The sequence below is a fragment of the Camarhynchus parvulus genome, chromosome 3, assembly GCF_901933205.1.
Source record: "Camarhynchus parvulus chromosome 3, STF_HiC, whole genome shotgun sequence".
Lineage (NCBI taxonomy): Eukaryota > Metazoa > Chordata > Aves > Passeriformes > Thraupidae > Camarhynchus > Camarhynchus parvulus.
The window spans coordinates 90,722,907-90,740,727 of record NC_044573.1 but is presented as its reverse complement, the minus strand read 5'-3'; the positions used below and the strand labels follow the sequence as shown (position 1 = coordinate 90,740,727).

Sequence of the window (17,821 nt, the reverse complement as noted above, 5' to 3'; positions counted from 1 at the left end):
TCACGATCGTTACATTTAACCAAGTTTAGCGCCCTGTTGGTTAGGAGGAAATTCAGCGGTGGCACAAACAGTTTTACTGTAATCAGGTCAATGTCTTTAATCAGTTCAGCTCTTAAAAAGGGGCACTGTCTTCTGCAGCACAAGCTCTAACCTTACGGCTGATTGGATGGGACAGATCAAGTCTACAAAGCAAGAACATGGTTATTAACTTTAAAAGTACCAGTGTGCTGAAGAGGAGGGGAAAAAACAGTTAAAAAGAAGTCAGACTTTATGGAGGGAAAGGTGTGCAAACCACAGAAATAAACCAGCTTTGAAAAGGGGTTCTTATTTTACTCTTGGCCTGAACTCATGCCTTCTTCCCACCTCTAACACCAGGCACATTTTAAGCCACCAGTCACAAATAAAACAAAGCTCTACCAGTTCCACCACTTCATCATTAACATATGCAAAACAGATCTGGAATACCTATATAATATATAAAAAAACATATTATATATGTATCAAAATGCAAATGCCAAAAGGTGCAGTTTAGCTCAGAGCCCTGCTGTATGCGCTACAAGGTAACTAGCTGCTGTCAATCAAAAAAAAAACCCAACCCACAATTAGATTTGAGCTGAGAGGATGTAATTCAAAACTTTCTTTCAAGCAATGGCAAAAAAAAAGGGTCCTTCAAAGGAAAAACAGCACTGTATCATGTATTATCAGCATTCTGTGGTTGTGGCACAGCTATAGATTCTCAAACCCTTTTAAAGAGAGGATGAGTCATTTATTTGCCACAAATAGTTGTGGGAGAGAAGACATACCACATTACCAGCTGATCCTATTTCCCCAGCCCTCCCCTTGCTTCCGCTAGCAAACCAGGAGCAGGAGGTACGGGGAGCCAGGAGCACCCAGCCCGGAGCCTCCGGGGGCCAGAGGGAACCTCGCTGGGACCAGAAGCCAGCACCAAAGGAAGGGAAGGTGGGGACAAGGTCTGCACGTCAATGCTAGCAATGGCAATGGACCAGCTTTTGAGTTTCCTGAAGGACTCACAGGGAAGGTGCTTCAGTAAACAAATCGGGTTCCTATTAAAGTGCCTGCAGAGTGAAAAGTACAAAGCGCGACAAAAATAGATGTACCTTACTCACTCCATAGGGAAAACACACCGCCAGGACACGAGTCCTCTCCCTCTCTCTGCCCCTGACTCCAACGCCAGACCGTGCCTGTGACCAGGCAGGGCACAGACGGATTTCCTTCAAAAGCCTGAATTCCCTTTTTTTTTCTCCCCCCTCAGAAAGAAAAAGCAAACTATCAGAGTCAAGTGTCACTGAGTCATTAGGTTTTCAAAGCACAACAAAGAATTTAACACCTTCAGAGATGGCACTGAAGTGAAAACAGCAGTGGAGGAGGTTGGTTTTTTCCCCCCTGCTGGTCTTTCGGGAGAGGAAATGAAAGTGAATAGCTATTGTTCCAATGTAAAGTGATTCCATTTAAATAAAGTACAGTACTAAAATTGTAAATGCAGTGTGACAACCAGATCAAAGATGTTTAATATTTGCATAAAAATATATATATATAATATATATATAAAATATAATTTTCAGCAATCGTGCAACACTCTTAAAAAGGGTTCATTTCACATTTGCTAAATTCTAGTGGTCCTGGAATGCATAATGCATTCTATTAAAAATACTCCTTTAAATATTAACAATTAGTGTTCAAATTACCAACTAATACAATATTCTTTAGCTGTCAGGGGTTTTAAATAAACCTATCTTTGATCCACGTTCCACTGAAATTACACATCATGGAGGTATGCAGTCACAATATTAGTGGGTTAAATGTCAAAATGGCATTACAGTACAAAACAGTTAAAAAAAATCAGCTAGTCATATATTTCTCCATCTGTGGAATTATTATGGCTCACAAGCAACCCACTGAATTACTGTAATCCTTGTTCTTGCAACCAAAGACATTATCTGAATCCCACCTTAATCCTGACTGGTTCATTTACTCCAAATTTCTCAGGTGTGGGTTAAAATTTCACTGCAAGGTGCCCACTGTCCTATGACATCCTGTTGCAAACTGGAAAACAAGTAGTACTTTATTTAAACATTCCTTAATTGCTACATTTTCCTAGACCACATTAATATATATTGTGTGTGTATATATATAGATATACACCAATAACATGTACATATATACACACACAAACATATATACACACATACACACACGTACCTAGGATAATAGCACACCGACAAAACATTAACTCTATACAGGTATTTGCCAAGAAAAAAAATAGGGTCATTTCCTCCACCACTTATTCACAAGCTTATGGGTTGGTTTGCTTTTTTTTTATCCTTGTGTCCCTGATAAAACAAAATGCAAGGTTAAACCACAAAACTATATAATTTTTTTCTCACTTCAAATTTTATGAAGGCATCAGGCACTTTTGATTACTATTGGTGTGTACAAATATAGGAACATCTCCTTTTACATATATATATATTTATATATATATACTCTACTGTATCTTCTTTGCTTGGATAACTTTTTTGTGAAATCTTTGGTCCTTAAGTATATACTTCTTGCCACAGCTGGTTTTCCAGCATTCTCACATTTTTAGAATGTGAGGCATGCACACAGCTGGAAATAATGGACTTTGTCATCGTACGTGTTTCTGCTTCTATAACTGTACCAATCCACTACTGTTCATTTGGAGCAAGCTGTTTCTGGTAAAGCATTCTAGTCAAGCAAGCTATACATTCTACATGGTCAATCCATAGACGGCACTTGCTGCAAGCCCCAAATGCAGTAATTCCAATATACAACTTTATTCAGCTTATCTCTGCTTTATGCCTCTAACTTTTAACTCCTGAATATATATAGAACTGTTTTTGTGAAGTTTTTTTCTTTTGTTGTTTTTTTTGTTTTGTTTTGTTTCTTTCATTTCTCCCTTTTGCAGATCCCATTCTAGAGTAAGAATAAAAATAGAAGAAAATAAGGCTTTCCCACCTTCTCTATGCCAAAGCTATGGGAGCAGATATTGCCAACCCATATTGTCATCAAGCATTCCTCCCTCACTTATTTCAGGGGAAGCTGGTTGCTTTTAATGACAGGCCTCTTGTGCTCTGGGGTAGGATCCAATTATTTTGGGGTTCTTTCTTGATCATGCTCCCCTTGATTATTAGAAGAATCACAAGCTTGTCCCAAGCTTGAAAACTAGAGCAGATCATCATTGCACAAAACACCCCATTTCAGAGGGACCCGTCGCCCCTTCCTACATCTTAGAGAAAGTTCTCTCCACGGGGTCTACTAATTTCAGTTCTTAATTACAGGGCAGCCAAGTAGAGTATGTGTGCTGCTGGCAAGGGAACACCGTCTGAACCTGGGCAATATAGTAATTGCTGAAGTTGGCATCTGCTACGTATGGCGCTGGCTGGTAATAGCAGGTGACATTGGCCACGTTGGGGATGATATTTTGCTCGGCTAGGACCCGGATGGCCAGCATAGTGATCAGATTCAGAGTCTGTCTCCTCTCATGTCCCATCAGGCACACTGTGCTCTCATTCACCACACCATGAAGGGTCATGAGATAGTCATACTTGCGGTCTTCTAATCCCACAAAGTGGTTCTGCAAGTAGGACTCCAGCTTTCTCTGCTGTTCACCAATGTCTGAGAAGTCAATGAAAAACCTCGAACACATGTATCTCTGCAGAGATTTAATCTCAGATTCAGAGGCTGCCCTAAAGCCCCTTACCAAAAGATTGCAGTACTTCAGAAGACCACCTCCTCTGATTTCTTCTGGGTTTCTGGTGGCAATTATCTTGTTGCAGAGGTGATCAAAGGCTTCCTGGAAATCCCCATAAACGCTCTCGCCAATGATAGTTGGGTGAAAAGTTTCAGTCATCGGATTCTCTGAGCACTCATAAAAAAGCAGCAGGGAGTCCAGCTTGATTTGAAAGGAATCGACACTGAATTCAAACTGCCGCCTCAGAGAGTCCACAAATTTCAGCTCCACGTTTTTGCCACTGTTGTTGGACAGGGAGATAAGACTCCATCGGTCTGAATCATTGCATACTTTTACCATTTTCTGCACATAAGCCTCCTATAATCAGAAAGACAAAATGAGAAAGTCAAGACAAAGATCCAAGAAATTTCTCCTTCACTGCGTCTGCTCACCCCTCTCAAGCCCCCCCCACATTTGCATTTCATGAAAGATTTCACGGAGCCTGCAGATACAAACCACAGAGTAAGTGCTTAATGTGAGAGCTCAAAATGCTGTCACTGCAAGGGTATGACAGCAGAGGAAGGGTGTTCTGCTGGGACTGTGTCATGCAAGGGAAGTATATAGCAACACTACTTTGTTCAGTCACTTCTAAATACATCTACAGACTAAGTCCATGGCACATCTGCCAAATATGCCTGCACCCATATGCAGAAGGTCACTCCTACAATCTAAAAAGAAATCTTAGTTATTGGTTTTCACTTCTCTCTCTACTTCCCAAAGAAGAACTTAGCAAATGTTCATTCCCCTCAATCCTACTGGTGCAAGTTCCATAAATCAGTCTCATATTAAAAAAAAAAAATCCCTCTAAAAATCTGGAAGGATGTGGATTCAGCCTAATCAACTCAAGCGAAGTGTCTTCCAGAGGAGGGAATATGCCTTCCCACTGGGGCACTTAGCACAGCTGGAAGCATGCCTTGCAGACGGGGTTTCCTTCTTGCAGATGTTAAATCCATCTACGCTCCCCGTGCACCCGGGAACCGGGGCCGGCACACCGAGCTGCTGCCGAGCCGGGCTGGGAGAGAGGTGTGCAGCGCCTGGCACACGCCCCAGGTAAAACAGCGCTCCCAGCAAATCAACCGGGAGGGAGAAAAAGCTAATTAATCCTGAAGAGCCCCGGGCAGGGCGCTTCACTGTAAACTCCTCCTCGGTTTTAAGCGTGGGGTAAATAAATGGCTCGGGGTTCCCGTGGGTCGCGGAGGGAGCTGCTGCACCACTCCATCATCCCCAGGGGGAAGGTGCCCGCTCCCCGCAGGCAGGCGCTCACACCTGCCCGCTCCGGGCGTCTGGGCAGAGGTCAGGTTTACCTTGAGTGTGAGAGGCGTGATCTTCTCCTTATTCACCCCCTCGGGTAAGAAATCCAAGAGGCAGTCCAAGACCACGTCCTTCACAGTCTGAAATTCGGCTTCTCCTTTGAGGTCGGCGCAGAAGATGAGGTCCAAGTCCTTGTAGCCCAGGCCGCTGTCCTGGTGGAGGACGTGGCTGGCGGCCGAGCCGTTCAGCCGCACGTCCCGCAGGCCGATGCCCTTCTCTTCCAGCCGGCTCCGCACCACCTTGACGATCTGCCGAGGCTGCATGGCCAGCGTGGGGAAGTTACCGCGGCCGTGGATGGGGATGGTTTCGCTGAGGATGCGGTCCAGACGCTGCACTTGCTCCCAGCTCAGCACGTTGCAGTGCGCGCTCTCGCCGCCGTCCGCGGAACTCCCGCCGGCCTTCTCATCGTCTGCCATGGTGAGCGGCCGCCGCCTCCCCGGGCTGGATCCAGGCACCGCTCCGGCTCCCCGCCGGCCCCCCGGGGCCTCTCTCTCTCCGCGCCTGGCAAAAGAGGAGGAAAAGCCAGCGGTCAGCAGCTGCGTGCACCCGGCGCCCGAGCTCCGCTCCCCTGCGGCCGTCCCTTTCAGCGGGGAAGCGGGGGGACACACCTACTGATCGGATTAAAAAATAACTAAATAAAATGGGGGGGTTGGGGGAGAAAAAGCCCCCCGGAGCCAGGTGGTGCTGCACGATAAGGGAAGGCGCCCGACCTGCAGCGCCGCCGCTTGCGCCGCTCTCCGCGCTCCCGCCGGGGCAGAGGCCGCCCCGCGCCGACGGAGAGGCCGCCCCGCACCGCCCAAGAGGCCGCCCCGCTCGCTGCCGCCGCAGACTGCCGCCGTCTCCGGAGCTTTCGTAGTTCTGGCCGGGAAAGGTCCCCAGTAGTTTTTATACGGGGTTTCTCCGCGCTTCCGGGGCTCCGAGTCACGGCGCCCGCGTCCCGCCCCCTCTATCTGCATGGCCGGCCTCGGCGGTGCCCCCGGCCCGCCCACACCCGCGCACCCGCGGGCCACCCTCCCGCCCGCCCCTCCGCAGCGCCCGGCGCGGCCGTCCCGCACCGCCCCGGGCTGCGAGAGCCGCGCAGCGCAGCGCAGCCTCCCCCGCACGGCTCCGGGCAGGCAACAAGTGCAGCAGCGCTCCCTGCCCCGAACGGGGCGCCGGCCCCTCCCGCTCCTGCCCTGCCTCGATGGGCGCCCAGGGGCACCCAGTTCCGCGCTGCCATTCATTCCCAGATTTTTTTTTTCCTCTGCCTTTTTACCCCCCGCCCGCCCACCCCGACATTCCCGGTCATCCCAGGCTCAGCCAAACTTCATACCAGAGCGACGGAATTTGGCAAGAGCCCCTCTCCAAGCAGATGCCGAGGATCCCGGGCCGTGTGGTTTGCGCTGCTCGGCTCCTGACCGAGATTTCCAGAGCCGCCTGCGGCAGCGCAGCGGCATCACGCCGTGCCTGCCCGGCCCCGGCCCGGCCCCTTCCCCTGTGCCCGCCCGCCTTCCTCGCCGGCGATGGGAGGAAAAAGACGTCTCGAAGACCACGGAGGAGCCGGTGCCTTCCAGAGGAGCATCCTGCTTATAGAGTACAACTTGGGTAACCGCGGAGCCGTAAAAATGACGTGGAAGACAAGCATATTATATAAACATACCCATATATTTTATTTGCATTTTCTTTTAAATAACGATGAATGCATCTGCTTGTTTTTCACCTGTTACGTACATACACGAACATATAGTTATTATTTTAAATACATATAGATACTATATGCACATCGATACTATTTCAAGATAGATACTATTTAAAACATATACACACTATTTAAAACAAACTAAGCGCACACACCCGATGCATGCAGCAGCACCCGGGGCCGCCACCGTCCCAGGGCGCAGCCCGCGCACGCCAGCGCGGTATGGACAGCGGGTTGCGGGAAGGGTGCAGTGCTGGGGGACGCGGGGGGGTCATGGACGGTGTTGCGTCACCGCTCGCAGTTTTGTGACGCGCGGCAGGAGGGGCTAATGGGGGAGCGCCACGACGTGACGCGCAGCTCCCTCAACCGAGCACTTCGCCGAAAAGGGGGGGTGGGCGACACAGCCCGACGGGGTTTACTGTCCTCTCCCCCCATTTTTAGCGCGACCTCCATCTTTTCCCGCCCCGGGATGGGGTTAGAGGTGTGGGGCTGCCCGGGAACCCCCGAGCCCGGCACTCCCCCTCACTCCGCACACCCCGGGCGGGGGTCCCGCCGCGCTGCGCCCGCCCCGTCGGGGCGCTCCCGGCCGGCGCAGCGCGGGGCACGGGCGCCCCCTGCTGGCTGCCGCGGGGCCGGGCGGGGCGGGGGCGGCTCGGGCTTTTATCCACGGCCCACATTCCCAATGGCTTCGTTGCCTTCATTCCCTATGTGCTCCTCACGCCGGGGCGCACACGGAGCGGGGTGACTCCGCCCTGTGCACCGTCGTGCGGCACCGCCGCCCCCTCCCCGTGCCTCTCAGGGGGCGATAAAAGTGTTTGTATTACTCCATATCTGTGTGTAATAGGAGAAGAAAAAAGTAGAAGGCTTTTAAAATACGAACGTGTACAAGGGACTGCAGCGTAACAGCAGAAGCAGAATGTTGTACGTCTGCCAGCATATTGAATAGGGTTTGCCAGCTTATTCATTTATATAAAATAAACATTCAGACTAAGCGGCCGGCTGGCAGGGGAGGGGTTGAGGGGTTGAGGGGAGCCTGCAGCTGCCTGCTGGGAGCCTGGGCCACTGGCCCCACTGGCTCCTGCTGCTGGGCACAGGGAGCCCCCACTCTCCCCCTGGGTGCAGGAACAGCATCTCCTCGCTCTGACCATGCATCCCCAGAGGAGAGGGGCACTGCTCGTCTCCCCCAGCTCCTGGGGCCCAGCCCGTGGCAGCCGAGGGCAGGGCCTCCCGGGGTCCCGCCACGGGCACTGCTTGCCTGCAGCACTGAGGCGACACTGCCCTCCCTGTGCAGCTGGGAAGCTCGGAGATGTTAAAACATAACCCCATTCCCAGGCTGGCATCACTCAGGTGAACCACAGTTCACTAGGGCACATGATTTAATCTTTCAAAAGGGGTAACTATCACCTTATTTATAAGCAAATTGTCATTATCAGTAATCAGCTGGATTACTGATTTCTAGAGCAAGGACAAAGATCAGACTTGGAGTCTCATCCCATATTAAGCAAGGCCAGCTCCAAGAAACCGAGACAATTTCCTGTCTGGGAGTAACCAGCATTTCATTTAACTTGTGCTTCTCAGCATGTTGAAATGAAATTTTAGCAGTATTTTGAATACTGCACAGTGTACCAGTGCATTCACTACTCTGGTCAGTAGGATTTAGTGCTATTTTGTGTTGATCTTGTTTCATTTCTCCATGAAGTGTGACTTTTGACCTCTTTTAAGTTGCTATCGCTTGTCCACTTAAAAAGAAAAATGGGCAGAAGTTCATAGTGGAGAACACTGATTTACTAAAGGCAAGGTGAATGCAATCTCAGAAGGAAGACCTTTACACTGCTGGGCTTTGCTAAAGGAGAAGGGCTAGCCAAGCCCTGTCCTCACCTCAACCTCCCTTTCTCAGTGTAAGCACCTGCAAATCACCTCCCACTCACTGAAAGAAGAGAGGAAATAATTTTCAGTCAGAATCACTGCATTTATGTTTTTTCAGTTCAGAAATGTGCAAAGGATGGGAATCATTGCACTTTTTGTATAGATTAGGAATTATTTGTACTGATGTGCAATCCTTTTCACTTCCCTTAATTAACGGACACCAGATAAAGGGTATTTTATATATATACATTTTAAATAAACTGTGTAAATAGAAAAGAAATAGAACTCTATCAGTGCAGTACTTTACTTAAGGTTTATACTCATTATGGATTTTTTGCTTCTCTACCCTACTTAAATGTGAAAGCCCTCATCAATTTAAATCAGTAGAAATCATTAAGAATTGTAACAAGAAATTAAATTAGGGTGAATTACATTATGAGAAACTCAGAAATATTTGTATGAATTACAGAGATTATTCTAATTACAACTTCTACTGGTAACGCTGCTGCTAATAAAAACATTAATTCAGCTCATGAACACGCTCTGTCCCTTTAATGACAAACTTACTTTTGGAAGGAAAAGGTGGAGGTTTTTAAATTGTCAGTGTGAGCAGTAATTCTTTGGCAGAATTTTGATTGTATTACTCATTCAGGTTGTTTGTGCTGCCCAAGCAATTAGTAGGAACACAAGATGTGTGATGTGAATAGGGTCTTTCTGTATGTTCGCACAATATTTTTCAATTAGTCCCTTCATTTCCACCCGTACTCTCAGTCCTGCTCTAGAACAAATGAAAATTAATAGCAACAAATGTGTTTCTCATGTATGCATTTGTGTATATTTGCCTAATGAAGTCCTCAGTGTGAGCTCTTCATTCAGCTTGGCCACGTAGCAGAGAGTGTACTCTCCAGGTGAGCTCTGCTGAATTTAGGAATTTAAGTAATTTATTGACTGAACTACATCAACTGTGACTGTAAGGTTGTTCTGCCTCCCTTCTGCCCGAGTCATGGTGCCTAAAACAGGAGCATGCTCTTTCTGGCAGAAAAAAAGAGTCAGAAACTGTGACTCTTCGTCTGTGCCTAGTCTAGGAATTGGCTCCTGTTTGGTGCCCAGCGAGGAAAAACTTCCAGTTTGGCTTTTTCTAAGATGAATTGAGTCTGTGTGACAGCTGTCTGCCAACATGTGTTACCTACAGACAGTCAGGGGATTCACTTCTGAGCAGAAACACTACTTCAGTTCAAAAATTAATGTTAACTCAGACAGAGGTGTTTGTTTTTTGTTAAAAACCTAACAAACATCACTGCTGCTATCATTACTGTGCATTAAAAGTAGCAGCCTGGATTGGTTTGACAGGAAAAAAGAAGTCTAGGAATTCCAAAAAACAGCCTCAGAAGGAGTTCAGAAAAAAAGTTACAGCACAATTGTGTCACAATTGTGTCATGAAAAGTTTGGTAATGTCATCCCTCCTTTCCTTTATTTTTTTCTTAATCCTTCTATTAAGAGCAGTTATTCCTATTGGAGAAACAAACAGCAGGTACCATCATGTTGATTTTCCCTAAATCCTTTTGACAATGTTAAAATTGCAAATAGATGTTCAGAATAACAAAAAAGCAGTAGTCTGTAGCAAGATGGACATCGAGAGCCCCAATTTGCAGGTGGCTGAATGTGCAGTGTGTCAAGTGGATGAGCAGGCTGTGCAAGGGGAGCCCTGGGGCCCCTCGGCAGCCCTGGCTGCAGTGGGAATGCTGGCGGGAAGCGCTGCAGCTTCCCACCCAGGCTTGGCACAGCAGCTCTTTCTGTCTCTGCTCAGAAGTGCCTTAGCACAGCTGGCTTGCCCTATCTCATACAGAGGCCAACGGCAACTAAAACACTAAAAATCAGATCTTGACCTAAATTTTGTTCTCTGTTGAGATGGAAAGACATTGCTGGGCAGCAATCACCGGAAAAGTTCTTTATGTTACTCACTGTGTTGCTACACAATTATCTTGCCGGAAACAGCAGCTACAGGACTGAAGAATATTCATAGTTGTTCTCCACCCAGATAGCACGTGAATGCATAAACTCAGCTCCAGATACCAAATTTCTGGAGAATGCAGGCTGGTGTACCCTTTTCCCTCCCTCCTCATCACTCCATGTGCAGCTCCTGGCTCCATCCCACTCACCCCTCTGCTCGGCTGGGCAACCCAGTGGGGTGCTGAGTGTGCCATGGCTCTTCTCTGCTGCTTGCTGCCCCAGACCAGAGAGTGGGCAGAGCCCAAGGAGCCATCAGCCAACAGGACAAAAGTTCAGAGAATTTGGCTTGGATGGGAAATCCTGGAAACTAACACAAAGTCATCAGATTCGAACAGAGCCCAGCCTCACACTTGCACCAGACATACACGATCTGAAAATTAGTTTCATGAAAACAGTAAATGGACGCTTGCTGGAAATACCTTTGAGTACCAAAAGGATATTACTGTTACTGACAATAGCACAGAATAAAGTGCCTTCAAAATAAACTCCTAAGGTGTTGTCTATACCAGACACACTTGCAATCCATTCCAGATTTTGTTTGATTCATATCTTTCCTCAGAATTAGTCTGGGCAAAATTTGAGCATGGGTGTGGAAGCAGAGCTCAAAGTCTTTTTTTCTTGGGATTTTCTTGTTTTGGGGTTTTTTTGGGGTTTTTTTTTTTTTTGAGGGGGAGGTTGTGGGGTTTTTTTGGTGGGGAGCTTTTTTTTGGTTATTGTTGTTGTTGTTGTTTGGTTTTTTGGGGTTTTTGTTTTGGTTTTTTGTTTTGTTTTGTTTTTCTCACAAAAGTATTCAAACCTGATTTTTTTTCCCAAGGGCTTTGTCTTTCTCTTGCATGGATGCACAAAGTAGTCTTCTGATACCTTGATATTCTATAGTTCACAATTATTTATTTCCAAAATTTATTTCCGTGTTTGACATTTTGTGATGGAATAATCAATACTAGGAATCAGAACTAGAATTATCAACTGGTGGAGTAGTCAATAGAAAGGTACTTTGAATAAAATGAAAATCAGAGATACTAAAAAATGGTCTTTCAAAGATAAATAAAAGAAATCTTTGTGCTTTCAAAGTACTTCTCTTTTATTAGTTTTATTTTCCTCCTGCCAGATTTTACTGGAAAGATGTTTTACTCATCCTGGGAAAAAAGTCAATGTTTGGACTAAATACTGTGATGTTTTGAAAAGGTGCAGTTTGAAGAAGGCCAAATTATCAGAATTTTCTGATGGGCCTGCCAGTTGCTTTTTGCAATGCTGCTGAGAGTGTATTAAATGAAATAGTATTATTCAACATGTGCATTGCTGCAACAGCCGCTGGCCAAGTCAAGAGATCAGGGCACCAAAAGGTTCATCTATCAAAAGACCTATTCCTGCCTCATCTAGGAAATTCACAGCCTAAATATATTGTAGTACATTGCAATAACTTATATTAGACAAACCCATCAGAATTTGCTCTTGAGTAGGATTTTTCAGAGCTGGTGATGAAACAGAGAAGGAAATGGCAAACCTCTCATCTCCTCCATGCCAGGCTGGCAGCCATCCCAGCCTGCAGTGCACAGGCTAGTGTGGTCCTGTCAAACCCTTTTTCTCTAGGTCACCTGCATAAAAAATAGCCATGCTCTCAGGTTCAGTTATGTTTTACACGCAGATACTGTTGTGATTTTGCCCATGTTGGCCTTTGGGATTGAAATGCAATAAAAATGAACTATACAAGATCTCATGTATTCCTAGTCATATGGAAGTCAAGAATAAGGCTTTCTTTTTCCTCTTTTTTTTTGCTTTGTTTTTTTTTAAGAGGCCACATTTTTCATTGGTGTGTAGGAGAGTTTAAAGCCTCAGTGTTTCTACCCCTGTAGGAAAGACACCCCTGCAATGTTTCATGACTCATGCTTTCGTGCAACCCCATTTGCTTCTGACTTGTAGGATTTTATGCTGATTTTACTTTTTCATGTTTTGTTTACCCTACGATGCATTAAGCTCATGTGGGAATACTCCAGTGTATTTCAGCATTCCGCCTTTTATTTGGGGGAGATGAAGAAACTCGTCATTTCAGATTTAAACAAGCTGTTCTGCTTTTGGAACAGCAAACTGAAGGGTGAAAATACACAACATGAGCTAACAGAAATTGGGTTACTGTTCGTTCAGACAGAATTGGTTTCACAGAGTCAAAGACATAATATAGTTTCACCCACTAAAAAACAAATGCTGCTTTGCCAAGTGCTTTCACTTCCAGGACTATGACTCCTGATGGAGTCAGGACACCTTTCAGTCTGGATTACAGTCCATAAGTGCTGGAAATTAATAACTTGATTGCTACTGAAAATGTGGTTTATTACCCAATTAACCTCACTGTTAAAAATGTGCATTATATTTCTAGTCAGAAGTCAAGTTTGCACACAATGGGAGTGTTTGCATTGAGATTCGCTGTACACTGAAATGACATGCTTATTCCCAGAATGTTATTCTTAGCATCTATAAAAAAGTGAAATATAATCTCCAGATTTGATGGTCCTCCTGTTAAACTGCCTGTTGATGTAATATTGACAAATACCTGCATAGAGGCACAATAAGAATTCTTTAGCTGTGATCCCACATGGCTTTTCATCTCATCCAAGTCTGCTGACGGTAGCAGGCTGCTCTTAAATAAGGTTGCCTATCTCTTGCTGTTCCCAGGGAGGCAAAATGTGCTAGTTTAGAGCCAATATATAACTGTTACACATACTAGAGCAGATTTTGGTTATCTAGAGTTCTGTGAATGGATTTTTGGCTTAAAGGCAAAGAATCGAAATGCCATGAAGATGAAAGAATGAAACCCAACATGTTAGGGCTGTGCAAGTGGGAACGCAACCAAAACTCTGTTGGACCTAAAGGGTGTGAGAGCACTCATCCAAAGAAGCAAAGAGCTGGAGAGTATCACAGTCTGTTTGTGCATCTTACAAGAGATGACTAGGGCAGCTGATGGCTGGAAAATCACAGCTTGTGTCAGATGTCTTAGCAAGCAATAACTTTGCTGGTGCCCATGGAATGCCACCATGCTGGGCCAGTGACCACTGTCATTTTACCTGAATCCTGGTGCCGCCTTGGCTTTTCCAGAATTGTGAGATGTCAGTAGGCAACCATTCTTAATAAACATGCAAAGTTGTCCCTTTTCAGTTTTTTTTCCTTCTTCTTCATAATTTTTTCTTCTTTCCCCACCACCAATTATTCTCAGCTCTCTCTATGCTGATGATGGCAGCTGGAGCAAGGACCTGGTTTAGAATTGCACTGCTCTCACAAACAAGAATACAGTGATATACTTTGCCACAGCACCAACAGCAACACTCCTTTCTTCTTCCATGTGTCTCCTTCTCTTTCACAGGAAAACCTGCTTCTTCTTTCCATGCACAGTTTTGGTACACAAGGTTCAAAGAGCAAAATGATGACAGAGACATGTGTTTAGTTAGAGTATGGAGAAAAAATGCACTAGGCAATTTATCAAGTACATTTCAAAGCAAAAGCAGGGTATTAAAACAAACAAACAAACCAAAACAAAACAAAACAAAACAACCAATTTTTTTCCCTAATTACAAAGGAAAGCATGCCATGGGTGCCAGAAAAAAAAGGATGTTTTTTCCCATGGAGGATTTTTCCTTCAGGAATGTGAAAATTATACAGATCAGTACCTTAGGCAGCTCATTTTGTAGCAGTATGCCCTGCCCCCACCTCAGTAGAAGGGAAGAGAGCCACCTCTGATGAGGAAAAGGCTCCAATCGGTGCTGCCAGTTCTCTTGCTGAGACCCTGCAGGATCCCAAATAGAATGAGCTGCATCAAGAGCCATTGCCTACCACAGCTGCAAGTTACAACCAGTCTTTGTGCAATGCAAGCCAAGGACCCTGGGGCTTCTTCCTGAGCACCACCAGAGCATTGCCAGCACTGTTTACTGCTGGGAGGGATGGACAGTGGCACAGCAGCAGCTGCAACCCAGTTTCAGCTCAGAGAGAACTCCAAACTCTTGCTGTGCAGATGGGAGAGTTGTTGCTTCCCTGAGGAGCGGTTGCCAGAGCATAGAAGTCTTGACTGAGCTGTGCTACCAAGACATGGGTCTCACTGCCTTTGAAGATCTCAGAAATCAGCAAGACCCAGGAGCCAGGAGCCTTTCCCTGTCTGGGAAATGACCAGACCAGCTCCCACGGCCAGCTCCCACTGAGTTTGGAGATCAGCTGCTGCCCCCTTCCCAAGAGGCAGGAGTGGCCTCTTCTTCAGAGCAGCAGCTCCTCAGTCCTGCTGAGCTCAGCAATAGCCCAGCTGAGCTCTGAACCATAAGCTGACTTTGTGTGTGGATAAAAATAGTGCGGCACAAATAACATTAACACCAAAATAAGGGCAACTGTCACATTTATACTCTTTTTTTTTACTGTGAAGCCCTCACAAGGATAAAAAGGTCAGAGACTAGAAGTCCAAGTGCAAAAAGTCTCTTAGTTGTAGCACTTCAGAGTACTTTTAGCTCTCATTTTTTTTCTGGACAGGTTCCTTGGACATGCAAACCTTTAGGTGGGCTCTGCTAAGGAGTGAGGAGGAGTCATCACAGTGTGTACCCTCAGCAGAGTGGGATTGCAAAAAGGCGCTGAACTAGGAATGGAACCTTCCTTTCCAGCCCTGATGTTTAAATGTTGCCGATCACAGTGAAAAGCTTATCTGAGCCAAATTGCAGAGAACAGTTTGTGAAATTTTGTCCTTTTGAAACAGAGCCTTGAGCTTGCCTCCTACTCATATCAAACCTAATCTTATCCTGAGCAACAGCTTCAGCTCCCTCGCAGTCCAGACTCCTCCTCAAGTCTTTTCCCCCAACATTAAGAAATTTCTTGTGATTGTACCACTATGCATCTGAAAGTGCTGTCAAGGGTTGCTGTCCTGCAAGGTGACCTGGTAAATGAAACCAGAGTGAGTGGTGTGGGAATATTATGTCTATTTCTTGTTCTTCTGCTGAAGAATAGTCTTTGTTTTCAAAATTAACCCCCAGAGGTTCTTATTTATCTGCATAACATTTGTTTCATTTGCCACCGAATTCCAAATATTGCTTTGCCCTGGAGACCTGTTGTACTAATGCAGAGCCTCAGAGAAAGAGTTCTATTCCACATGCCAAACGTTGCTATGATTCCTACTGGAATAATAGGGGAAAGATTTTGGCTCTACATACAGAGAATTTTATGAAGAGACAATCTGTGCTTTTACACAGAAGACCCCACAAACAACCCTGGCTTATTTCTTGAGGTGGTGCACAGAATTTCTCTATGTGAGAGGGTTGATTCCCCATCAGTGTCTTCCCAGCAATCCGAGGACATATTTTTGGTAAGAGTCTTGTGTCTCTGGTGAGCCCACTGATGAGGCAGCTTCATATGAAAAAGCTCCCTGTGGTAGGTGTTGCTCTGCCAGCCATGCAACACCATAACCCACAGCAAGGAAGCAGAGGTGCATTATTCCTTTTCTGCTGCTTACCTCACACTGTGTGCCCACTTGAGGCAGATAATACATTTTTTTTATCTGTCTGTGATTTTAATATCCACTACATAATTTACAGCTCTTTGTTGCTCTGAACAATTGCACCTTGATTGCTGTTAAGCAGCAGATGCCCAATAAACGCTGGTGTTGCACACATCCTTCCAGCATCTGTCTTAAACCACATCATCTTTATAAGTAAACCAGCAACCTCTTAAAAGCAGCCAATCCCCTGCAGGCAAAGTCACTTGGTGTTCCTGTTAGTCAAATTGTGCAGCTTTTCATCACTTGCCACCTTGCACACCCAAATTTCAGTCTTGTGCCCAGAGGCCAAAGAAGCCCCATGTCATTCTGTGCCAGTCCTGTGAAGAGCCAGGGGTGCTGGCATTCCCCATTGCACCTCCACTGACCTCATGACAGGTCAAAGAGAAGCCCAAAGCAGGCAGCAGGGCAGGTGAGCAGAGAGATGGAGGAACCCCAAAGCAGGCAGCAGGGCAGGTGAGCAGGGACATGGAGGAAGAAGCCCTGAGGCTTAGGAGAGTGGGCTGCACAGAGAGGTGGTCGCCAGGAGCAGAGGGAACCCAGATCTAGCTGAGGAAAATACCAATGCCATTTCTGCTTTCACGGCAGCTGCAACTGCTCCGCCAGCTTTCATCTCTGGCTGCCTCCTCCTACGTTTTCTCTCCCATGGGCGGCGTGCCGGGGTCTGGGATGGAAGTGCCAGGAGCCTTCTCACAGCGCTTCCAGCAGCTACTCCGCTTAGCGGTGGTTGCCTCTGATTGTTTACATGCTCATGTGCTAAAGGCACAGAATTACAACGTGCCCTTCGATACACCACACCTGGGGAATACACAAAACTAGGGATGGGTTAAACTGCTCCCTGCTAACAGCTGCATGGGAAATGATTTTGCCATTTTCCACAGCCTGGAAATGATTTCGCCATTTTGCCTCTCACAAACTGTAATCCTGAGCTGATTTGTTTTTAAGGAGTTCTGGCGTTACTCCAAAAGGCTGCATTTTCCAGAGATGAGCTATCCATTTCCTCTGGTCTTTTTAACATGGCTGCAGCTGAACTTTTAAGCCAGATTATCCCAATTTACCAGGCATGAGATTATTGCTGGTGTGCAAAATGAGGCGGAGAATTAAAAATAACCATGCCAGTAAGTGTGCAGTCAGTTGGTTTAAGGCTTAGAGGTTTATGTGTCTTTTGGAAGTACATGAGTTCCAGAATAGATTGTTCAGTAAGTCTGTGTGGTAGGGAGCCACGCAGAACTGACTCCTTTGATTTTCACAGATCATCTTAGGATATAGAAGCATGTAAAAACACCCAGGCACTCATTTTAGAACTGAATAGGTCAGTGCTTTAACTGCACGTGATGAGAGCCAGAAGTGTACTTGGGTATACTTAGCTCAGCTTAGTTCAAAGTATTTGTATTGTGCACGTTAGGCTGTATCATACAGTGTAGCATATGAGGTCCTCAAAGGCAGAAGTGACTGACTCCAGCCACATAGAAAAGATGCCGATGAAATTTCAAGAATCTGATTTCCTGTTGGTTTGTTTATTTTTGCAAAAATTCATTCTTTAGATGAGACCATTTTTGAATTCCTGCTTTTTACTGCTGCACAAATGCCCTACGTTTAAGTGGTTGATAAACCTTTTGTACCCACTAATGAGGAAAATATTTGCAGCCCTCAGACACAGCCCAGACAA

The 17,821-nt window shown here is 46.0% G+C and overlaps 1 protein-coding gene across 3 annotated transcripts; it reads right to left on the bottom strand.

Moving 5' to 3' along the window:
* Positions 1-1,499: 1,499 nt before the first annotated feature.
* TENT5A (terminal nucleotidyltransferase 5A) lies at positions 1,500-6,522 on the bottom strand. Of its 3 annotated transcripts, none has more exons than XM_030946074.1 (3): positions 6,396-6,522; positions 5,077-5,584; positions 1,500-4,090 (listed from the first exon to the last, which is right to left on the bottom strand). In XM_030946074.1, the coding sequence occupies exons 2-3, from the start codon at positions 5,497-5,499 to the stop codon at positions 3,311-3,313; spliced, it is 1,203 nt and encodes a 400-aa protein (XP_030801934.1). In that variant the 5' UTR covers positions 5,500-5,584; positions 6,396-6,522; the 3' UTR covers positions 1,500-3,310. The 3 variants fall into 3 exon arrangements, with proteins under 3 accessions (XP_030801934.1, XP_030801936.1, XP_030801937.1); XM_030946076.1 differs by lacking the exon at positions 6,396-6,522 and adding an exon at positions 5,794-5,823; XM_030946077.1 differs by lacking the exon at positions 6,396-6,522 and adding an exon at positions 5,692-5,708.
* Between the last annotated feature and the right edge of the window lie 11,299 nt (positions 6,523-17,821).

Coding starts and splice junctions, on each gene's coding strand:
- TENT5A (XM_030946074.1), bottom strand. CDS start 5,499: ATGGCAGACGATGAGAAGGCCGGCGGGAGTTCCGCGGACGGCGGCGAG. Junction 4,091..5,076: donor TCACGCCTCTCACACTCAAG/GTAAACCTGACC, acceptor TTCTGATTATAG/GAGGCTTATGTGCAGAAAAT.